Source organism: Haliotis rufescens, unplaced genomic scaffold, assembly GCF_023055435.1.
Source record: "Haliotis rufescens isolate VD_foot unplaced genomic scaffold, xgHalRufe1.0.p SCAF_49, whole genome shotgun sequence".
NCBI classification, from domain to species: Eukaryota; Metazoa; Mollusca; class Gastropoda; order Lepetellida; family Haliotidae; genus Haliotis; species Haliotis rufescens.
This window is the reverse complement of record NW_025964212.1, coordinates 2,058,544-2,084,137: the sequence shown is the minus strand read 5'-3', so window position 1 is coordinate 2,084,137 and position 25,594 is coordinate 2,058,544. Positions and strand designations below refer to the sequence as shown.

General features: G+C 42.2%; 1 protein-coding gene across 2 annotated transcripts; it reads left to right on the top strand.

Moving 5' to 3' along the window:
- LOC124115662 (stomatin-like protein 1) lies at positions 1-25,594 on the top strand. 2 transcript variants are annotated; one of them, XM_046476719.2, is made up of 10 exons: positions 1-244; positions 4,083-4,409; positions 6,893-6,993; positions 8,785-8,851; positions 9,679-9,761; positions 10,615-10,818; positions 14,884-14,939; positions 16,832-17,004; positions 18,708-18,953; positions 21,606-25,594. In XM_046476719.2, exons 2-10 carry the CDS (start codon positions 4,226-4,228, stop codon positions 21,806-21,808), a joined length of 1,317 nt encoding a protein of 438 aa, XP_046332675.2. In that variant the 5' UTR covers positions 1-244; positions 4,083-4,225; the 3' UTR covers positions 21,809-25,594. The 2 variants fall into 2 exon arrangements, with proteins under 2 accessions (XP_046332675.2, XP_046332676.2); XM_046476720.2 differs by having other exon boundaries at positions 9-95.

Here is a 25,594-nt window from a genome sequence, read left to right as displayed (position 1 = left end):
TAATTCTATTTAGTAAACAAACTTGACACCTGAGTCGGATACGTTTCGCAATATTTCATTACCCGCTGATTAATATTCCCAGTGCAATATCGCGGGTAAGATAGAGATACAAACACTTCAGTGCTTTATCGTGTGTAGTCTATTCTCTTCCTGACTTGCCTTTGAACTCAAGTTATCGTGAACACAATGCAAGGCGGAGAGATCCCAGGATAACCACCAGCGTCCATCATTGATCAGGATCGAGGTAGTTGTCAATGTTCGTTAACATATTCACTGTATGATAGATAACAGAATCTGCAGAATGAAGGGCCACCCACGAACCCCTACATAAAACCCAAAGCAGAGACCATCAAATACCGGTATTTCATGGTCTGTTCCCAAAGTAAGCAGGATCGTGAGATGTAACATGTAACATTCTACTTACCATGCTTACATTTACTTACCTTCGATCATCAACATTGTAATCATCATGTTCAAGGTCGGTTGTTAATCAGACAGCCCGAAAGTGGCCAATGATTCAGGATAGACCTCTGAGTCTGTTTGTCAAAAGAGATAATCATATCTTCTTGAAAACAAAACACGTTTCCTCGTTTCATATTCTTTTCATGTTCATGATCCATGATTACTGCACTTTAATGGGCGCTTTATCTGATTCCATGAAGCCCCTCATGGTTTGATGATTGACCTTGCATTGTCAGTTTGGCTGGACTGATATATATATTAATTGGCAAACAGTTTTTTACTGCTAGAGTGCATGCTCAGTAGAGAAACAGTTTTTTAAATAATATGAAACTTGATAAAAACGTCACGAAATAATTCATTGGAGTAATTTGTTAAACATGTTAAAAGTGGTGAAACTGGTGACTCTCACCTCAACTCTAAGGAGCTTGTAAAGGGGTTGTAAAGGGATATTTTATCAGAAAAAATGTGCCTGTGTAAAATTATGGTGAAGAGGTGATTGATTGGAACAGGGGTCCAACGGCTAAGGATAGTGAGTGAGTGAGTATGGTTTTACGCCGCTTTTAGCAATATTCCAGCAATATGATGGCAGGGGACACCAGAAATGGGCTTCACACATTGGGCTAAGGATGGAGTTGAGGGTAACCGACCTGAACACAAATAACTGTAAAGATCAAGAAGACATGCCAGATAAGAGAAGCACGGTGTGGGCCAGTGTGATCATGGTTAGTGCTATGTTAAGCAGTCTTGCCAATGATCCTACCTGAATTCGCTGAAGGGATACTGTGTGTTTTTTCTGAGCATAACACCCGATAATTCTTTTTTACACTATATAAATCATAAACAACTACTATAACCATGATAATCTAATCTTTTTTTTCAAACTCTGAAACATGCAGCGTAGGCAGAGCAAGCATGTGCTGTTGTGTTGGTCATCTACCCCCCTACGACTCCACCTCAGCTGAACTGAGGGGTGGTCAGGGCCTAGTGGTTAAAGCGTTCGATCGTCACACCGAAGACCCGGGTTCGATTCCCGACATGGGTACAATGTGTGAAGCCCAAACCTGGTGTCCCCCGTCGTGATACTGCTAGAATATTGCTAAAAGCGGCGTAAAACCATACTCACTCACTCACTTGATACAATTCCCTATTTTGACTTTTACCATATCTTCCCGTATTTTTTCCAGTATACAATTGACTTGCCTTTGCTGAACTGCTGATCGTCTATAGATAGCGCTCATCAATTATTTGGACCCCCAAGGTAGCATTGTAGCGAGGGATTGCTGCGCTATGAAATGCATTCACACACATGTATACATAAATACATAACATACATGAATTATGTATATCATCATAATCATGTATAGTTTCATGAATATACATTCTAATACATTCATCATGTTTATAGTTGATATTTCACACTGACAATATGTTACTTATTGGGTATATGCAAATGCAGGAAACAAGCAGTGTATGAATCAGATGGGGACAGTTCCTTGTACTTCTTCAAAGACAACCTTGAGCAACACAAACTGTACATCCATTTATTGCATTTGTCCCAGAACTAAACGTCTTGGTATTCTCAACTCCTGCTGCATAAGCTCACATCACCTGATCTCCATAATCATATGTAAGTAAGTGTATATCTTCCTGACTTTAAAAGTCCAGTTTCCACCCTTGCCGAACTAGGCTGGAATTCCTGGGCTCGATCGTAGCGCCCCCAGTGGTTATTATGAGTTATGTTCCTTCTGAGCCTCTCCTATGGACCAATGAGATTGCATCACTTGCATTTGTTTCAAACAAAATGGCGGTGCCCAGTCAAGATGATCTGATCGATAATCAAGATCTATATTGTGATAAAACGGGTCTTACATCGCGAAGTGCATCAAGTCACGCGAGCACCTTGATTAAAAACATGAAAAGATTTGGAAAATATGTGTTGACAATGAGTTGGCGGTGCACATGTTTTGTAAATCCTGCAATCGACCGAAATCTGCATGACACTTTACGAACCGGATTTCGATTTCGGTGCGCGATTTTGATTGGACTATGCATAGACTCGTTAGTCCAGCCAAAAAGTAACTCCATAATACCAGCCTAGTTCGGCAAGGGTAGAAACTGGACTTTTATAGTCAGTTAACTCACTTGCCTCGGGAAGATGACTAACAGACTGATTCCTGATTGGCTGATAAACATGTTAAAAGAACAGGCGGAGCATGTGTTGCATTGTTGCCCCGAACATTTGCTGAATGATGTCACTGATTTCCTGCTGATGTCTACAGTGTTTTTGTGTTAATGATTAAATAGGTAGTCTGTGAAGTTATAAAGCGTTATACAGTGTGCACCCTGAGTTTTACGTTTATACATGCATAAACACAAACAAATATTGAAGCGAGTTTTTAATTAGATGGAGTTCTTCTTTTGGTAAGCAAGTAAGATGTATGTATTTTGAATCATCATGTATTGTTCCATATGTATTGTGTATTGTATCGAAGGCCATGTAGAGTTTCCAAGACATGGGTGTTAACTGACTCCAAAAGTCCAGTATTGAACTACGCTTGAATGTCGTGACTCCATCGTAATGCCACCAATGGCTATTATGGGTTATGTCCCTTGACTCCCTTCTATTGACCAATCAGATTCCACCTGTCATATCCCTTGCAGTTGCTTCAAACAAAAGGCGGCGCCCAGTCAAGACGATCTGATCAATAATCAAGATCTATATTGTAATAAAACGGGCCTTACCTCGCAAAGAGCATCAAATAATTTGAGCACCTTGATTAAAAAATGAAAAGGTCTGGAAAATATCTGTTGACGCCCAGCTGACGGTACACATGTTTTGTAAATCCTGCAGTCGATCGAAATCTGCATGTTGAAATCCATATTGTTCAGATGCCTAGTTTGTTGTGCGATTTTGATCGGACTATGCAAAGACTCTTTAGTTCAGCCCAAATTTAACTCCAGAATACCAGATTAGTTCGACAAGGGTGGAAACTGGACGTTTACAGTCAGTTAACTCCCTTGCCTCAGGAAGATGGTATATCAGTGAGTGGTATACCAGTCTTGTCTATATGAGGTGAGGTGAGGTGAAATGGGGTTTAGCATCGCGTCCAAGATTATTGCACTTATATAGCGACGTGCATGTACGTGTGTGTGTTTGTGTGGCTGCTTGTACTAGTCCGGACTGATGCCGATTTATAGTGCTAGCTCACTGAGATACCATGCCGCAGTTTAACATGAATACGGGTCAGTCGGGTAGCCTAGTGGTAAAAGCGTTCGCTCGTCACGCCGAAGACCCGGGTTCGATTCCCGACATGGGTACAATGTGTGAGCCTATTTCTGGTGTCCCCCGCCATGATATTGCTGGAATATTGCTAAAAGCAGCGTAAAACCATACTCAGTTAGTCAGTCAGTTAACATGAATACCCCACTCAGACACAGTATACTGACTCCCAGCCGACCAGTCCTTGTTTTAGCCACTTAATGCCGAGCGCCAGACAGGGTAACAACAAGTACCATCTTTTAACGTCTTTTGGTATGATGCGGCCGGGGATCGAACCCTGGACCTTCCGCTCTCTGGGGGGACGCTCCACTTGTCTATATGAAACACCTCTGTATTTCAGAATCACTGAAACATCACGTTATCCAGACCAGGAAGTAGCCCGGCCTTGGCTGTTTGATCACTGAAGTCCACCATGAAAAGACAGTGGGGTCTGCTTGTCGGGGTTTATCGGGAGTCTTCTGAGGAATAAACGTGACATTGAAGATGTCTGTGAAGTACACACGCATCCCAATGACTGACTGGTCAGACCCCGAGGTAGGGGGGTCAGCTTTCAACTATGGGTCAGCGTTTACCTACGACCAAAATATGACCGCCAAGTACAAGTCTGCATTTACCTACTCCAACAAAGGCACATTGGAGGTGGCAAGTATCACTGATTTTGAAACAGGTAACTGTACTTTCATCACATGTTCATGATTAATATACTTGATTATAATTATCATTATCATAAGGAATTAATTATCATTAATTATGGTTATAGTTATTAGGAATTAACAGGGTTCGAAAGATTTGAAAAGTGCTTGAATTTAACCATGTCCCATAAGTGCTTGATTCTGCCATTTTAAAATCAATGTGCTGGAATTTTATTGAAAATTCGTGAAAAGTGCTGGAATGTAAATAAAATCAGCCTAGCTGTAACAAAGTCACTACTGAAAATAGTTATCTATTCTTTTAATGCACTGTTTACTTCCTGTTGCTTACAACATGAAAAAAAAACTGTCTTCTGTATATTATGGGTAACGTGCGTTACTTCCTTTGCGCATTGTATTATTGAATTGAGTTTAATTAACATTATCATGAGCGGCACTTGAGGTGAGGTGAAATTGGGTTTAACGTCGCGTCCAAGATTATTGCACTTATATAGCGACGTGCATGCACATGAATGTGTGTGTGTGGCTGCTTGTACTAGTCCGGACTGATACCGATTAGCTAGCTCACTGAGATACCATGTCGCAGTTTAACATGAATACCCCACTCAGACACAGTATACTGACTCCGAGCCGACCAGTCCTTGTTTTAGCCCCTTAATGCCGAGCGCCAGACAGGGTAACAACAAGTACCATCTTTTAACGTCTTTTTGTACGACGGGGCCAGGGATTGAACCCTGGACCTTCTGCACTCCGGGCGGACGCTCTACCACAAGACCACGGAGGCGGTGGAGCGGCACTTGAAGCTCTGGACTGTTCCCGTTCTTGCGACAGACCAAACAGAGGAACCGGTCAGATTGTGTTTAAATCATACGGAAGTGTGTTTTTAACCACGCTTGGGATCAAAGTACCAATGGGTGCAGGAAACATAAGACAGAAACAGGGCAATGTGTTACCATGGTTACTGCTGCAGGAAGGAAACTGATATTGGTATGATGTGATGTGGTGTGCTAAATTCTCACAGACAAAGCAGTTGTCACCAGAAAAACTGTCAAATTGTCATTATTGGGATTAAAAGTACAGGATTTGGGCGTTGTTAAACGGGAAAAGTGTGCTTGAAAACATATGTTTTTCCTTGAAAAGTGCTTAAACAGTGCTTGAATTTAGAGTCCGAAGATCTGTATGAACCCTGACTAAATGTTAACTTAAACAATGCTGACAGCCTCCGTGGTCTAGTGGTAGAGCGTCCGCCCGGAGAGCGGAAGGTCCAGGGTTTGATCCCCGGCTGCGTCATGCCAAATGACGTTAAAAGATGGTACTTGTTGTTACCCTGCCTGGCGCTCGGTTGAGGGGTAAGCCAAGGACTGGTTGGGTTGGAGTCAGTAAACTGTGTCTGAGTGGGGTATCCATGTTAAACTGCGGCATGGTATCTTTGTGTGCTAGCATTATAAAATCGGCATTAGTTACGGGCAGTCACACACACACGTGCATGCACATCGCTATATACGTGCAATAATCTTGAACACCATGTTAAACCCAATTTCACCTCACCTAATCTCGACAATGTTATTTTCTCATAACAATCTTAAAATTTGCAGATAATTATGAAATTCAAGGTTGTTAGGAATGTTTGTATTATTATATATTGGCAGCAACCATTTAATATAAAAGTCCCCCCTCTTACAAACTTGTGAGCATGTATTTAGTAAAACACTCTCATCCAACCCTTGTCCCCAAGTCAGCTCTTAGGCATCAGTTTGCCCTCGTCTCGTTCTTATATAGTCTTCAAGAAACTATTACCTAAAAAAAATCCTGATCTATCAAGTCTGGGCAGTGAGGTAGGGAGGTAACTCTAACTAACACTGTGCAGAGTTGCTTCCCTTGGGCAGGCCAGAAACCAGTGAATGTGGGTTCGAATCCCGGTTCGCCCCAATTAGGTTTCTAGGTTTGTCAGCACCATACCTGTGCTCGTTTCACTGAAGTGGTAAACTTCTGAGATCTGCACCACTTTGGGCTTTCCTCCCACATTAAGCTGACATGCCGTGATATAACTGGAATAAAGATGGGTTAAACCCAACTCAGTAACTTACACTTCCTCTGTAGGTACTGTATAAACACTTCAGCTAACGTTTGTTTGTTTGTTTGTTTGTTTAACGCCACACTCAGCAATATTCCAGCTGTATGACGGCGGTCTGTAAATAATCGAGTCTTGACCAGACAATCCAGTGATTGACATCATGGGCATCGATCTACCCAATAGGGATCCGATGACATGCATCAACCAAGTCAGCGAGCCTGACCACCCAATCCCGACAATCATAGTCGCCTTTTACGGCAAGCATGGGTTGCTGAAGACCTATTCTACCCCGGATCTTCACGGGTCCTTCAGCTAATGATATTTCATGATCATTTTATTTGCTGCACTAACAATGATCATAAAAAGACGTACAATAATATATAATGCCACACAACACCAGTGATATTCTGGATGTGATTTTTTCAGAAGAGAGCTTCGTTTCAAGACTGCTATACAGGGTTGTCGTAGTTCTCAGCTTCATCGTCTGGGTCATCACCTTCCCCATCAGTGTGTGGTTCAGCTTTAAGGTAACTATGACTGGGAGTATTGTTATTGATGACAACTTCTTCTTTATATATACTAGGGCTGGGACCATACACCAACTGTGCGGTCCAATACGCACTATCATGGGTTTCAGCAGTGTCTCGCATACAAGAGACTGTAGGCTATCTCGCACAAAGAGACTTTTGGCCATTTCGCATACAAGAGACTGTAGGCCATCTCGCATAATAGAGATTGCAGGCCGTCTCACATACCAGAGACGGTAAACTATCTCGCATACAAGACACTGTAGGCCATCTCCCATACAAGAGACTGTAGGCTATCTCGCATAAAGAGACTTTTGGCCATTTTGCATACAAGAGACTTTTGGCCATTTTGCATACAAGAGACTGTAGGCCGTCTCACATACCAGAGACGGTAAACTATCTCGCATACAAGACACTGTAGGCCATCTCCCATACAAGACACTGTAGGTCATCTCGCGTACAAGAGACGGTAGGCCATCTCGCATACAAGAGACGGTAGGCCATCTCGCATACAAGAGATGGCAGGCCGTCTCACATACCAGAGATGGTAAACTATCTCGCATACAAGACACTGTAGGCCATCTCCCATACAAGACACTGTAGGTCATCTCGCGTACAAGAGACGTATGCCATCTCACATACAAGAGACGGTAGGCCATCTCTCATACAAGACACTGTAGGCCATATCGCGTACAAGAGACGTATGCCATCTCACACACAAGAGACGGTAGGCCATCTCACATACAAGAGACGGTAGGCCATCTCTCATACAAGACACTGTAGGCCATCTCGCATACAAGAGACGGTAGGCCATCTTGTATACAAGAGACGGTAGGCCATCTCACATACAGGAGACGGTAGGCCATCTTGCATACAAGAGATGGTAGGCCATCTCCCATACAAGAGATGGTAGGCCATCTCGCATTCAAGAGACGGTAGGCCATCTCGCATACAGGAGACGGTAGGCCATCTCGCATACAAGAGATAGTAGGCCATCTCGCATTCAAGACACTGTAGGCCATCTCGCATTCAAGACACTGTAGGCCATCTGGCATACAAGAGACGGTAGGCCATCTCGCATACAAGAGACGGTAGGCCATCTCGCATATAAGACACTGTAGGCCATCTCGCATACAAGACACTGTAGGCCATCTCTCATACAAGAGACGGTAGGCCATCTTGCATACAAGAGACGGTAGGCCATCTCTCATACAAGAGACGGTAGGCCATCTTGCATACAAAAGACGGTAGGCCATCTCGCATACAGATTGTAGGCTGTCTCTCATACAAGAGACGGTAGGCCATCTTACATACGGGAGACGGTAGGCCATCTCGCATACAAGAGATTGTAGGCCGTCTCTCATACAAGGGACGGTAGGCCATCTCGCATACAAGAGATTGTAGGCCATCTCTCATACAAGAGACGGTAGGCCATCTCGCATACAAGAGATTGTAGGCCGTCTCTCATACAAGAGATGGGAGGCCATCCCGCATACATGAGAAGGTAGGCCATCTCACTTACAAGAGGCTATCTTGCATAAAAGAGACTGTAGGCTGTCTCGGGCACAAGAGACTGTAGGCCATCGAGTGTACATGTTACATCTTTGACTTGTTAAATATCTGATTTTAATTAAATTTGGATATTCAATAACTTAATCAAACACCAATCAACACACATGTTTCATGAATCATGTATCATGTATCGTCAGGTGTAAGTCGCAGTGCATCCTTACTTCGGGGAAACCTGACGTCCCTAGTTTCAGTGTGGATCTTATATAATTACTGTTTCAGTCGGTGCCCAACTTTGAGAGGATGGTTGTGTTTAGGCTTGGGCATCTGAAGGGAGTCAAGGGGCCTGGTATGTATACATGACCACAAGGGGTGCACGGATATCCCAGTCGTCTAAGGCGCCGCGATTCGCTGTGCAGGGTTGCGTCCCTTGGGCTCGCCAGAAACCTATGATTGTGAGATCGAATCCCGGTTTGCCCCCATTATGTTTCTAGGTTTGACAGCACCATACTCGTGCTCGTGGGTTTCATCGAAGTGGTAAACATCTGAGACCTGCATTTCTTTGGGCTTTCCTCCCACATTAAGCTGACACGCCGTGATATAACTGGAATAATGTTAAATGCGGCGTCAAACACAACTCACTCACTCATGACTATGATGAGTGAACCAGGATCTTCACAAATCATTTGGGGATTCAAAGCAATCTGTTCTTGTTTTGAGAGGTGACCAAGTGGATTCGGTGGTCAGACTCTGTGACTAGTTTGATAGCGTCTCATCGTAACCTGATGGGATGGATCATCGTCAACAATTTAAATCACTAGATTATCTGGTCGAGACTTGATTATTTACATTCCGCCATCATGTAGTGGGAAATTGATGATAGTGGCGTTAAACAACAAACATATTGCTATGTTTGCTGAAATGTGGATTCGTTGGCTGAAATGACTGCTAGTTATGATTTATACTTGAATGAGAGAGAGACCAATATCTCCAAGCGAGACTTGAGTGAGAAAGATGATTGTGCTCACACTTTCGACCTCTGGTTAGTTTGGCTTAGTTTGATTTGATTACCTCTTGGAAAATAGCTGTACCAGTAATATCATTCTCTTAGCCATCAAATGCAATTCTTCCTCTGCTAGAATATGGACTTACTGTGTATTGTGCTCTGTTTGCCAGGGATGGTGTTTATACTGCCAGTGATTGACAGATGGCATAAAGTGGATATACGCATCAGAGCCTTCAATGTCCCTCCCAAACAGGTAAGACTTGTTTAAGACTTCTATACAGTAATATTAACCCTCCTTTACAAGGTGAGGGGACATTGGTGGCCAGTCATCTGAGACGCCCCAATTTGCTTTGCAGAGTTGCATCCCTTAAGCAGCTCTCACACTTTGCTGAGGTGGTTACTGAGCTCATGATTTAACATGGAGGCTCATATAGCTCGTATTAGACTCTTGTCAACTCGGCAATAAATTTTGCAGACGATCCTCATATGAGTTCTGTACGAGCACCACGAGGTCACCACAAGGGTACTACAAGTAGGACGAGTGTGTTATGAGTTTGTTAGGAGTTGGCTGAGCAGTTCCAAAACTGTCATAGATCACTACGAGGTATCCCGAGTTACCCCGAGTTTAGTACGACTTCGCTACGAGCTCCATACGAGTCAGCTCGGCAAAGTGTGAGAGCTCCTTTAGGCCCAGGGAAGATAATCTGATCGATAATCAAGATCTATTTTGTAATAAAACCAGGTCTTACCTTGTGAAATGCATCAAATCATGTGAGCACCTTGATTATTAACATGAATAATTTGGAAAATATCTGTTGACGCTTAGTTGATAGTACACATGCTTTGCAAATCCTGCAATTGACAAAAATCTGCACGGCAGTTTATGAGCCGAGTGTCAAAATCATTATGCGATTTTGATTGGACTATGCATAAACTCATTGGTCCAGCCAAAATTTAGCTCGATAATTCCAGCCTAGTTCGGCAAGGGTGCCAACTGGAATTTAATAGTCAGTTAACTCCCTTGCCTTGGGAAGATGACATACTCTTGTCCATTGAATAAGCCTATTACAAGCACAACTAATCTCCAGTATCTGTTTTACATTCAGGTTTTGACAGCAGATGGCGCTGTGATCGAGCTTGGTGCTGATGTGTTCTATCGTATAGCTGATGTTGAAAAGTCCATCACCCACGTCCAGAATCTTGACCAGTCCACACGGATCCTGATGCAGACCGCCCTGCTCAATCTCCTGGTCCAGAGAAAACTGTCGGACATCGAGAGCCAGAGGATGGACATCTCCAACATTGTACAGGTCAGTTGTTATGTATAGGAGTGAGCTGGGTTTCTCACTGCTTTCAACAGTGTATGTATGTGTGGGGTGGTGAGTGAGTGAGTTGGGTTTAACGCCGCTTTTAACAGTATTCCAGATATTTCGCGGCGTGTCAGCTTAATGTGGGAGGAAAGCCTGAAGTGATGCAGTTCTCTGACGTTTACCACTTCAGTGAAACCCACAAGCATGGGTATGGTGCTGACAAACCTAGAAACATAATCGGGGTGAACCGGGATTTGAACCCACAATCATAGGTTTCTGGCGTGCCCAAGGGACGCAACTCTGCACAGCGAACCGCGGCACCTTAGACCACTGGGTACAGGTGAGCCCTATAGTCCAGGTGAGTCTATAGTCCAAGTGAGCTCAATAGTACTGGTGAGCCCTATAGTCCAGATGAGCTCTATAGTCCAGGTGAGTCTCTAGTACAGGTGAGTCCTATAGTACAGGTGAGTCTATAGTCCAAGTGAGCTCTATAGTACAGGTGAGCCCTATAGTCCAGATGAGCTCTATAGTCCAGGTGAGTCTCTAGTACAGGTGAGCCCAATAGTCCAGGTGGGTCTCTAGTACAGGTGAGTCCTATAGTACAGGTGAGCCCTATCGTCCAGGTGAGTCTATAGTCCAAGTGAGCCCCATAGTACAGGTGAGCCCTATAGTACAGGTGAGCCCTATATTCCAGGTGAGTCTCTAGTACAGGTGAGCCCAATAGTCCAGGTGAGTTTCTAGTACAGGTGAGTCCTATAGTACAGGTGAGCCCTATAGTCCAGGTGAGTCTATAGTCCAAGTGAGCTCTATAGTACAGGTGAGCCCTATAGTCCAGATGAGCTCTATAGTCCAGGTGAGTCTCTAGTACAGGTGAGCCCTATACTCCAGGTGAGTCTCTAGTACAGGTGAGCCCTATCGTCCAGGTGAGCTCTATAGTCCAGGTGAGTCTCTAGTACAGGTGAGCCCAATAGTCCAGGTGAGTCTCTAGTACAGGTGAGTCCTATAGTACAGGTGAGCCCTATCGTCCAGGTGAGTCTATAGTCCAAGTGAGCTCTATAGTACAGGTGAGCCCTATAGTTCAGATGAGCTCAATAGTCCAGGTGAGTCTCTAGTACAGGTGAGCCCTATAGTTCAGGTGAGTCTATAGTCCAGGTGAGTCTATAGTCCAAGTGAGCTCCATTGTACTCACTTGTATAGCCTGTACTCACCTGTACAGCCCTATAGTCCAGGTAAGCTCTATAGTACAGGTGAGCCGTATAGTTCAGATAAGCCCTATAGTCATAGCTCCAGATAAGCTTTTGGTGTTGTGAGTATTTTACCCATGCATTTTAAAATCATTGGGTATCAGTAATTCTATCCGGGTATTCAAATTTCTGTTACCCACTAGTTTTTACACATGTGGGTATTTAAGTTAAATATTTAAAAACACTATTCATCAAGTCCCTGCAAACTGCTGTCGTTTGGGTTCGAGAGATTTATAGGACTCAAAAATACCACGATACTTCCACAAGAAAGTGTGATGGCAAATGATCATGATGTAACTGTCATCGTGGAGTTTGGCAAGGTTGACGGAATGCCCGTTTATAATTTCAAAATAAGTTGCTGATTTGCTAATCAAATACGTAGGGTTACTTCACAATATTTTGATGATACACACTTTTATATTTGTAGCGTATCTGTAATGTTCGTTGCGTATTTGATACGCTTGAATTTAATATTTTACTGCTTATTTATGCATATCTGATGCGTATGTTACGCAGATACGCAGCTTATCTGGAGCTCTGCTATAGTCCAGGTAAGCTCTATAGTACAGGTGAGCCGTATAGTTAAGATGAGCCCTATAGCTCAGGTGAGTCTATAGTCCAGGTGAGTCTATAGTCCAAGTGAGCTCCATAGTCCAGGATGAGCCCTATAGTTGAGGGATGCAGGATGACAACTGTCCATGGCCAGGGAAAGAAGGAATAGTTCAGAGAACAAAAATAAATTCATTTTGCATAATATGTATGAATCTCAAGCCACAGGTCTGGATGTAAATAGTTGTGATGAGTGAGTGAGTGAGTATGGTTTTACGCCGCTTTTAATATTCCAGCAATATCACGGCGGGGAACACCAGAAATGGGCTTCACACATTGTACCCATGTCGGGAATCGAACCCAGGTCTTCATTGTGACAAGCGAACTGCACAACCACTAGGCTACCGACCGCCCCAATAGTTGTGATGAATCCATTTCATGCATGTGTGGCCGTATCTATGCCAGGGAGTCAGTGAAGTGGTAATAAAATCCACTGCACAAGACCATGAGTTCGTGCGATGCAAGTGACACAGTGTTCACAGTGTTTTGAAACGTGGGATTCTGTGTATTGATTTTTTCTGAGGAAAAAGTTATGTCCTTCATGTTATGAAAGCTTGTTAAATTCTAGAGAAGAACAACCACTTCTGATTGTCAAGTCACATCCATATGTAATTAGTTGACATGGATCAATATGAAGTAATATGAAATGTCAAGTATGAAATCTGCTCTGATTGTGATCGTCCTTGATTGTGGCTTTCACCAATGTGGGAAATTCCTTAGAACTGCAACACTTTGGGCTTTCCACAAACATGAATCAGACATGCTGTGAAATAACTCAAATATTGTTCAAGGCCGCCTTATAGCAATCTTACTCACTGTGCAGTTGTTGGTGATCAGTCTTTCTATCTTATATCAAACAGGTCAGACAATTGATCATGTCAAGTAATAAAAAATAATAATCAGAGTTTTATATAGCGCAAAATCCAAATCACTGAGGGACATGCTCGATGTGCAGATTCAGCACATGTACATAAAAAAATTATACTACTCAAAAGAAGTTAAGGATCACCCGATTCTTTCATAATGGTAAAGTTAATCTGTTATGGCATGAGAGATTAACTATAGTAATATGAAATAATCAGGTGATCCTTAACTTCTTTTGAGTAGTATATATACAACAGAGAGGGGACAGTAAGATAGTAAAAATATACACGTTCAGTTGTAGTGTTGCAAAAGGTATGGTTTGAGTCCAGACTTAAACACAGTGATACCAGGTGCACTTTTGAGGCTGCAGGGAAGGGAGATCCATAGAGAGGCACCAGCATGAAAGAAGGATCGAGCACCGAAGGACTTTAGTCTGTATTTTGGTACAGACAGGAGATGTTTGTCATTTGATCGGAGATTTCTGGTAGATTTGTATTTGAGAAACATTTCTTGACGATAGGCAGGGCCAGTGAAGAGACTGGTAGACAAGAGAGGATTTTAAGACCAATCCTCTCGTAGACTCGCAGCCAATGTAGTGACTTCAAGATGGGGGAGATATGTGACCGAAGCTTTGTTCTTGTCACAATTCGGGCAGCTCTATTCTGTATCTTCAGCAGTCAGTTCAGCTGATTCCCTGATATTACCACAAGCAATAGTCCAAACGAGACAGGATGAGTGATCTTGCCATGGGGGCTGTAGCTTCAGTAGTGAGAAGATGGTTGATTGATCCAATATTTCTCCAATGAAAATGACATGTCTTACAGAGACACTTTGTGTGTGCTTCCATAGTTAGGGAGGAGTCCATAAACACATCAAGGTTTTGGACAAGTGAATAAAAAGGAATCAAGGATTGTCCAATTGTGAGATGGGGTTGCTGAGATTATGTTGTCTTGAGGGCGGAGCGATTAGGATTGCCTCTGTTTTATCATAAGTGCTTTGCTGAAACATGTCCTGTATTGATGCTATACTGGTACAAGTCAAGAATTGATGCTATACTGGTACAAGTCAAGAATTGATGCTATACTGGTACAAGTCAAGTATTGATGCTATAGTGGTACAAGTCCAGTATTGATGCTATGCTGTATCATTAAATGGTGCTAGGGTAGCCTAGTGGTCACACTGAGGGCCTTGGTTCTATTCCCAACTTGGGTACAATGTGCGAACCCCATTTCAGGTATCCACCGCCGTGATATTGCTGGAATATTGCTAAAAGCAGTGTAACTCCCTAGTCAGTCAGTATCAGCATTGATCAGTACAAGTCAAATATTACTGCTATTCTTTGTTGCAGGAGGAGAGCAACAAGCAGTCCATGGACTGGGGAGTGGAGATTTGTCGCATAGAACTGTGAGTTCTCACATCCATGTTACATCCACATTACATCCATGTTACATCCATATCCCATCCATGTTACATCCATATCAAATCTATGTTACATCCATGTTACATCCATATCACATCCTTGTTACATCTATGTTACATCCATATTACATTCACATTACATCCGTGTTACATCCACATTACATCCATTTCACATCCATTTTACATCCATATCACATCCTTGTTACATCCATATCACATCCTTGTTACATCCATATCACATCCTTGTTACATCCATATCCCATCCATGTTACATCCATTTCACATCCTTGTTACATCCTTGTTACATCCATGTTTCATCCATATCACATCCTTGTTACATCCATGTTACACCCATATCACATCCATATTACATTCACATTACATCCATGTTACATCCACATAACATACATTTCACATCCATATTACATCCATTTCACATCCTTGTTACATCCATGTTACATTCATATCACATCCTTGTTACATCCATGTTACATCCATATCACATCCACATCACATCCACATTACATCCATATCACATCCACATCACATCCACATTACATCCATATCCCATCCACATTACATCCATATCACATCCACATCACATCCACATTACATCCACATTACATCCACATTACATCCATATCACATCCACATTACATCCATATCACATCCACCTCACATCCACATTACATCCATATCCCATCCACATTACATCCATATCACATCCACCTCACATCCACATTACATCCACATTACATCCATATCACATCCACATCACATCCACATTACATCCATATCCCATCCACATTACATCCATATCACATCCATATTACATCCATATCACACCCACCTCACATCCACATTACATCCACATTACATCCATATTACATCCACATTACATCCACATTACATCCATATTACATTAATATACATATTACCTCCTCATTTCATACACATTCTGAGTTCGATTTAAGGAACTTGATTTAAATTGCACCCGGTGCATGTTAATATGAAATCCTAGTTGCACCAGACTGAACCAGGTTGCACCAATGTCACATCAATTTATCAAAGTTGAAACATAGATGCATAAACTAGTTTTTATATATAAAATGACTTTTAATACAGATGATATAGGACATGTGCACGTAATCTTGAAGTACCCACAGTTTGATGATGTCAAACCCCAGAAAGCATGACAAAATACACGTAACAGGGAATAGTGATGTGGTATGGTAAATGTTAGTTAGTGTTAGTGTTAGTTTTGAGTGTATTCACAAGTTGTTGTGTGGACAAGTAAGCATTTGTTAGACACAAATTTGAATTCTCTTAACATGCACTTGGTGCATGTAGACATAATAGAAGGTTACATTTTTCAATAATAGTTTGCACTGGTGCATGATTTATATAGCTACATTGAGCCCTGCATATTACATCCGCATCACATCCATATTACATCTATATTACATCTATATTACATTCGGGGTGGTCGGGTAGCCTAGTGGTTAAGGCGTTTGCTCGTCACGCCGAGGACCCGGGTTCGATTGCCGACATGGGTACAATGTGTGAAGCCCATTTCTAGTGTCCCCTGCCGTGATATTGCTGGAATATTGCTAAAAGCGGCGTAAAACCATACCCACTCGCTCACTATATTACATTCATTTAACATCATTATTACACTTATTACTTATTTATTAATTATTACATTCAAGTCTCCGACATGCATTATTTCGGCCTTTCCTCCCACTTCACACTGACATGCTGTGATGAAACTGGAATACTGTTCAAAGCGGCTTAAAACACAACTCACTCACTTACTCACTCACTCGCTGTCCAGTATGCCATTCGGCAGATCACGTGTCACATCGATTGTGTTGCAGGTCTCAGGTGAAGGTCCTGCGGGGACCTCCCTCCAAGCCTCCCCCGCAGGTCTGCATGCCCCCAGGGTTGTTTGGCGGGCTGGGTGGGTCAGGAAGGGGGGCAGGGGAACAGGACAACCCAGCCTTACCCGAGGCCTTGCAACATCTAGCATCAGCTTTCCTTGCAGCTCAGGGTAAGGTACAGGCAACTCAAGGACTTTTGTGAACCATCAGGCCGGCTGCTGTCTTGTAGCTGTGATATTGCTGAGTCTGGTGTTAAAGTAGCAAATAAACATCATAATCTGATTCGCTGTGCAGAGTTGCGCCCTTGTGCACGCCAGAAACCTATAATTATGGGTTCGAATTCCGGTTCGCCCTGATTATGTTTCTAGGTTTGTCAGCACCATACCCGTGCTCGTGGGTTTCACCGAAATGGTAAACGTCTGAGACCTGCATCACTTTGGGCTTTCCTCCCACATTAAGCTGACATGTCGTGATATAACTGGAATACTGTTAAAAGCGGCGTTTAACCCAACTCACTAACGCACTCATGCATCTGTTCAGCAAGAGGTTAATATTTTATAATTTTGTTTATAGACCTATAATTTAGAGTTTCATAATTTTTATGCTTTGTAACAATATATGAAAACAAATGAAAGTTTTGTCTATTGATATGTATCATTTTATTGTTAGAGTCAGATATATGACAATACATTTTAGGTGTGAGATTTTAGGTGGATCAAAATTTTAAAATGAATTATTTGCAAACCCTATTGGACCTTTCTTTGAAATATATCCCAAGCACTCTATGTCTTAGTAGAGGCTAATAAGTAACTTCTTTGAGAGGCATTTAGAAGTTGGAGTACTAAGAAAGGATAAGATATATGGGTGAACAACTTCTTTATTACAATTGGGCGGTCGGGTAGCCTAGTGGTTAAAGCATTCGCTCTTCACGCCGAAGACCCGGGTTTGATTCCCGACATGGGTATAATGTGCGAAGCCCATTTCTGGTGTCCCCCGCCGTGATATTGCTGGAATATTGCTAAAAGCGGCGTAAAACCATACTCACTCACTCACTCACTTTATTACAATTAGGAGTGACGTTTTTTAAAACTATAACCATCAGGGGTATTTTCAATTAATGAGCTTCCACCATTCTTATTTTGTCTGTTTGTTTAGGTTGATGAAATGAATTAACATGCGCCCTTTGTAATATCGAAATCTTCATAGATCACGGGTAAACAATCAGTGTTCAGAAATGCGTATTATTGCCTTAAAGTTTATTTACGTTGTCCTTACAGACGGTAGCCCAGTCTCTTGTCACGCTCAGTTGCATTAAACAGCAAATTGCCTCACAGCAGCTAGTGAGTCCTTTCCGGCAGTGTTAGACAGCCGGGTAGAAGACAGAGATTAGTGTCCCTTTAAGTTACGGGGTAGAGTATTCACTACAAGTTGTAATTATCCCCTGCCATGAAGTGGAAGGGGGATATAGGAATGGGTACTCTTCTTCCGTCCTTACATGTATCCGACCTTCCGTCCGTTCGTCCATCATGTTTCCTTTCCTGAGCAGAACTCAAAAGCTCATCAAACTTGGCACATAGATAGGTGGTTATGGATTTTTACTAAAAATATTTGAGTTTTCATGACAACAACTTTGACTAAGACTGAAAATGGCAGTAGTGCTCCTTTCTGGGACAGATCTTGACAACTGTACAATATTTCTTCAGCAAACTTGGCACATAGATATGTCTTTGAGGACAACAACTTTGACTGGGTGGCAGTGTTCATTTCCGGAGGGCTAATGCCTTGCACACAACCGTTCATATTGGCAGGGGATATGAGTATTTCATGCATGTCACAGTTGAATCAATATTAACCTCAAATCCACTGATCTTAGGCCACAACCCGCCCGTACCAGTTGGGCAGCCCCTGCCACGCCCGGATCTACTGAAGGTAGCAGCCTTGCGTACAGAACAGGAAGTTGTGGAGGGATCCGGTCAAGGGCCGACCTTGACCCCTGAGGAGATTCTGATGGCTGCCCAGTCTGTGATCACTGAATCCCTGGTTCAGAAGGTGGCTGCGGTGTACCAGTTCCAGCTGACCGGGGACGGAGGGGGGATCTACTACCTAGACCTCAGAAATGGTTATTAACAAATTATTGCAATTAAGACCTTAATAACATCTCTTTACACAGTTGGTAGGGGTAGCCTTGTTTGTTGTTTAACTCCGCACTCAGCAATATTCCAGCTATATGATGTCGGTCTGTAAATAATGGTGTCTGGACCAGACAATCCAGTAACTGACATCATGAGCATCGATCCACGCAATTAGGATATGATATGATGACATGCATCAACCGAGTCAGCGAGCCTGACCACCCGATCCCGTTTGTGGCCTCTTTCGACATGCATGGTTGCCTTTATGGCAAGCATGGGTTGCTGAAGACCTATTCTACCCTGGATCTTCATGCATCGGGTGGTTGAGTTGTTGAGTCATCATGCCAAAAAGCCTGGTTTTGATTCTAATGTTGGTACAACATGTGAGGCCTTGTTATGGCTGGAATAGACCCGTGAAGATTCCGGGGTAGAATAGGTCTTCAGCAACCCATGCTTGCCGTAAAAGGCGACTATGCTTGTCGTAAAAGGCGACTAACGGGATCGGGTTGTCAGACTCACTGACTTGGTTGATGCATGTAATCGATCCCTATTGCGTGGATCGATGCTCATGATATTAATCACTGGATTGTCTTGTCCAGACTCGATTACTTACGGAACGCCGTCATATAGCTGAAATATTGCTGAGTGCGGGGTTAAACAACAAAGATAGATAGATATGGCTGGAATAATGCCACTACCACACTCAGTCATTCACCTTTATATAGTTTCCGTCATGTGGAAGGGTTCAATGGGAATTTTGGAAAATACTTTGTGAGTGAGTTGGGTTTAACGCCGCTTGTCAGTTTGTAGGAGGGAAGCCCCAAATGATGCAGGTCTTACCACTTTGGTGAAACCTGGCACAGGTATGGTGCAGACAAACCTAGAAACATAGTTGGGGCGAACTGGGATTTGAACCTATAGTCTGGAAGGTAATTTAAGGTACCGACGTTTAATACAATATCTGAAAAACTATCGCACCTACTCCAGTCAAAGTTGGTATGGGATTATTAAACAGTCATACATAACTGGATATTACATTTAAAGACAATCGGTGCATGAATAAAAAATCTGTCTATTTAGCTATCACTATATTTCATCAACAACCAGACCTGTTCGTCATGGGTGGAACAAGCATTCATTGTAACAGCCATCTGCATGATGCTACCCCTGAGTCACAGGGCCATATGACACAGTTGAACCAATCAACTCAACAGGGTGCACGGGAATCACGCACGCACGAATACGGTGTTAGCGTTGGGCATCTCAACATGCGTGATTCCCAAGGGACGCAACTCTGGACAGTGAATTGCGGCACTTTAGACGACTGGGCCATCTGTGCCCCCAACAGCACTGAAAACATTTCGGGGACAACCAGCATTTAATGACACGATTATGAAAACACTTACATTAACATGCCATTAGTAGCCGTATTGTTATGCGAATAAACATTCGATACAACCAATTAAAATAATGTCAGTAACTTGATCATTAAGAATTTAATGTCCCATTTGGGTTTAATTGAGCCATTAGTTAGTGAAGGTTTGATATAACCATGTCGAGGACTACAAGAGCATTGCCTAGTGTTTCTGTTCCCTCTAGGAACAAGGCAACTGAGTCATGTTATTTGCATCTTCCCGAGTCAAGAGAGTCTGGTTTCCACCCTTGCCGAACTAGGCTGGTATTATGGAGTTACATTTTGGCTGGACTAACGAGTCTATGCATAGTCCTATCAAAATCGCGCATCGAAATCGAAATCCGGTTCATAAACTGTCGTGCAGATTTCGGTCGATTGCAGGATTTGCAAAGCATATGCACCTCCAACTTGTTGTCAACAGATATTTTCCAAGTCTTTTCATGTTTTTAATCAAGGTGCTCACGTGATTTGATGCATTTCGCGATGTAAGACCCGTTTTATCACAATATAGATCTTGATTATCGATCAGATCGTCCTGACTGGGTGCCACCATTTTGTGTGAAGCAAACGCAAGTGATACGTGAGGTGGAATTTGAGGGACATAACTGGTAATAGCCACTGGTGGCGCTATGATCGAGCCCAGTAATTCCAGCCTAGTTCGGCAAGGGTGGAAACTGGACTTTTTAAGTCAGTTAACTCTCTTGCCTCGGGAAGATGTGTTATTTGGTGCTCTGTTATCCTTTCAGCCTGTAGATCTCATGTTATATAATGAGGCAGGGAGGTAGACTAATGGTTAAAGCGTTTGTCTCGCCAAAGACCCGGGTTTGATTCCCCACATTGGTACAATTTGTGAAGCCCATTTCTGGTGTCCCTCGCCGTGATATTGCTGGAATATTGCTAAAAGCGGCGTAAAAAACATACTGACTCACTCATGTATATAGTGCTCATCTTCCTGAGGCAAGGGAGTTACTTGACTAAAAGTCCAGTTTCCACTGGACTTATATTGTCAGTTAACTCCCTTGCCTCAGAAAGATGTTTAGTGCCAGACACCATGAAATAAATGAAATTGCTAAAAATGGCATAAAACTATACTCTCTCACTCATTCCTTTTCTGATATTTTATTTGTGCAATGGATTGTGAATTATGAATAGGAATAAAAACTGAAATTGATTTTATGGAAAACTTGACGATTCATAATTAAACAACTCCTCATTTTATGAACAGGGCGTGGCAGTGCCGGAAGTGGTGCCTGTCCAATTGGGGACAGTGACGCTTCTTTGATGATGACAGTCGGCGACTTGCAGGCCATGTTTGCGGGGCGCTTGAAACCATTCCAGGCCTACATGAACGGCCGACTCCGTGTAGCAGGGGACCTTGCTGCTGCCATGAAACTGGAAGAAGTTGTGAAGAAAATAGTTGGGGAATGAGAAGAGGCGAGGATGATTGTGACCAAGATATAGAATCCCCCGTAGGATTTGTTGTAAGAGCTGATATTTGTGTGTGTGTGTGTTGTTTAACATTGCAGGGTGTTGCTCATAACGTCTATCACTGGTTTGTCTCGTCTAGACTTGATTATTTACAGGCCATTGTCATTGTGGGGATTTCTGGTCCCCTACGCTGGTCACAAGAAATGACTTAATGGATCGGGTAGTCAGGAGTGGCAGTGTTGAATGTTCACAAAGAATCTAGCCAGATGACCAGACTGGCAACTCACAAAAGTTGCCTGGCAAGTTAGAAAGTTGCCAGTTCACATTTTGCAAATTGGACTACCCAACTCTTTGCAAATGATTATAACATCTCAGTCAGGTTAACAAAGCTCCACACATCATTTTGGCGTTCTCCATTGTCATGTCACACACATACTGCACACTGTTGCAGCGTTCTGAGTACACACCAAAGCTTCATGCAATGTTCTAAACCCTAGCATTAGCTGCAGTAAGATTTCGTGCAGTCATTAATGAGTCACTTGGCTGTATTCGTAGATCATCATGTCAGCAAGTATGTGTTTTATTCATATGTTTTACAAATATTGTTTAAAAAATCAACACAATCATTAGGCGTGCATTTTCTAAAAGTGAACTGCCCGAGACAAAAACGGCTTGTCACGGACGATCAGGCAGGCAAGTATTTCCAATGCAGGGATTGGTGACTTAGGTGATGCATGTCACCGAACCCCTGCTTCTTGGATCATTGCTCATAATATTAATCATTAGATTGTCTAGTCTGGACTTGATTATTTACAGGCTGTCGTCATATAGCTGGAATATTGCTGAATGCTGCATACAAACAAACAAACAAACAAACAAACAAACAACAAATCCAAAAGTGTGACATTTTTTGGAACACAACAAAGCCATAATATAAATTTCCTTCAATGTATGAAGCCTGAAAAAACAGGGCTATGCCAAAAAGTATCATTCTATTGTGTATACATATCTAGACCTTTGATACCATTGAATTGTCATTTTAATGTCCACCAATCAACGAAAGCTGGCATGACGTTGTTGGGTCAGTGTTATGGTGGAAACCCTACATGATGCTACTGTAAGAATGCAGGATGTTTTGTCTTTTTACAGTAACCATGGTAACATGTATGTTATTCATCTACTTCTGAGAAGGCCAGAGACCACATACAATGCGTTTGATGAATTATATAAAAAGTATGTAGTTACTTTCATATTATGTGATGTTTCTATTTGTATCTTTTAAATTTTGGTTTCAATCAAAAATGGAGTGAAAAAAATGTTATATTTTATTTTTTGTTTGTGCTTTTGGCTGCTGTCAGACACAAAAGATAAGATCTGTTAAATAAAACACTTTTATATAAAGGTTAGATTGTACCTCTGATGACCAGCTGTTATTTCCAAGGCCAAAAGTAAATGCATGCGATCATCCAGTAATATTATTTGAACATTTACAAACATAGGAGTGTGTGTGATCTATGGTGGGAGTAATGTGACCATTACATTAATAGCATTTTTTTCTTTCATGATTTCCCACTTAGTCTACACCGAATAACCTTTATAAAAAAGGATTGCCGGTGGGAGTTATAACTCGTCTTGTTAGAACTATTTCATATTTTGTATTGAGGCAAGAACAATGTTTTGTGTTTTTTCTTCTTCATGTTTTCTTGGTCATGCTAAGATGCTCAATACAAATTGAGAATAATGAACGTTATTCCTCATAAAACGAATGAAATAAAAGTTACAAAAAGTTACGGAAAGGTGTGAAGAATGTATACATGTTAAGTAAGGATAAGATATATATGGATGAACAACTTCTTTATTACAATTAGGAGTGACCTGTAGGTTCTAACACCATTTCACGTCACTCCTAATTGTAATAAAGTTGTTCATCCATATATTTATCCTTACTTTCTACACCAACTTTTCAATGCCTCTCAAAGAAGCATACATGTTAACTCAAACACAGCATTTAATTTTTGCAAAAGATATGGTACGTTTGTGGGATAAAAAGATACTAATTGGTCTGGTTAATTAATTGTTAAAATTAAAAAAAATAAATTAAATTTTAAAAAGTTTTGGTTGGCTTGTCTGTTAAAAAGATAATTTATTGGTCAGTTGTGGAATGGGCCTGGAAGTGCCAATGAATCGCCCTGTGCCGGTGTGAGTGTTAGGGATGTTTTAAGTCTTCATTTCTACAGGGGACACGGATGGCCCAGGCGCCGCGATTCGCTGTGCAGAGTTGCGTCCCTTGGGCACTCCAGAAACCTATGATTGTGGGTTCGAATCCCAGTTCGCCCTAATTATGTTTCTAGGTTTGTCAGCACCATACCCGTGCTCGTGGGTTTACTCACTCACTCACTCATTTTTACAATTCATAACCACATATGTCACATATGTGACGTCTTTCAACTCATGCTGAGTATATGTGAGTTCAAGGTGTATATGATTTCGCATAATCATGTTCTCACGTGATTAATATTGTGTGTGTGTGAAGTCCTGTATTTCTATGTATTGTGTATTTATTTTGAAATACTGTACTCTTCTGAAATCTAAAACAAATCTCACTCCAATGATATAACATCCTATCCCAGATCTACTTTCAGTCTGCTTAAATGAAATATGATTTTCCGACTAGGGTCATGATTGTCTTTAATTAAACATTGGTGTCCACAAATAACATATAAGTTTCCTAGCTAGGGCTGGGACGGGTAACTCGGGTACTCTGGTCGGGTGGATACTGAGTAGGACCTGGGTAAACACAAGACTATCCGGATCGTGGTAAGTCCCGTGATGTATTGTTTCATGACAAAAATTCACTATAATTACATGGTTACATAACAATTTTAAGTCTCTAATGTTCGCATTCCTTCAGACTTATAAATGTTTGAACAAAGATAAAACTTCAGCCAACTTCAGTCTATGCATGACCACATCGTTTCATACGTGTATCTAAATACAGTTTGCCAGGACTACTGTCATCCCAAATCGGACATTTTGTACCTATCTCTTGACACCAACAGCGGGCACCCGGGTAGGGTCGGGTAATAGGGGTGTGGGCAGCCGGTAGTAAATTTGGACTCGTCCCAGCCCTAATGTGCACTTCATGACCTGAAGAAATGGCGTTTTCGCTCAGGGCTGCACTGTTCGTGAAAGAGGCAGAAATGTTGTTCTCTGAAAAATGATTGGTTGTGTCCTTATGAATTTACGTCTGCACCAAGAGTACCCGGGGCTTCGGTCCTGTCCACACTGAAGCACATGCAGCACATGTGGTGTCTCCTTGGCCAAGTGACTTCGTTCGAAATGTACCTCTGTTAACCTCTAGCGCCTATCAGGCAGCTTGGGCTGTATACTCCCCAGGGAGCTGAGAATGATTCTTGAGTGCACACTGATCCAGTGACCGTGGTAATAATAGCGCTCTTAGCATGCCCCTGAGTGGTGTGGAAATATGCGGAATATAAGTGGCCTATAATTATATAAAACTTTTGATCCATCTTCAAAATCGGGGAATTAGGAGATAAACGTTTTCTTTGTTAAGTTTTGAGGTGGTTCATTGTTGATTGAACACCGCTAAATGTCATTTAAAACCAAACACGTAAACATGAGGTTTTATGTGTAACATTTAGCAAGGAAGAGAATTTGTGGATGTCAACTTCTTTATTATAGGGAACACCGCCTCCGTGGTCTTGTGGTAGAGCGTCCGCCCGGAGAGCGGAAGGTCCAGGGTTCGATCCCGGGCCGCGTCATACA

Bases quoted from the DNA above. Each gene is read 5' to 3' on its own strand.
- LOC124115662 (XM_046476719.2), top strand. From the start codon at position 4,226: ATGTCTGTGAAGTACACACGCATCCCAATGACTGACTGGTCAGACCCC. The intron at 6,994-8,784 runs GTAACTATGACT...TTACTGTTTCAG, and splicing joins GTGTGTGGTTCAGCTTTAAG to TCGGTGCCCAACTTTGAGAG. The intron at 14,940-16,831 runs GTGAGTTCTCAC...ATTGTGTTGCAG, and splicing joins GAGATTTGTCGCATAGAACT to GTCTCAGGTGAAGGTCCTGC.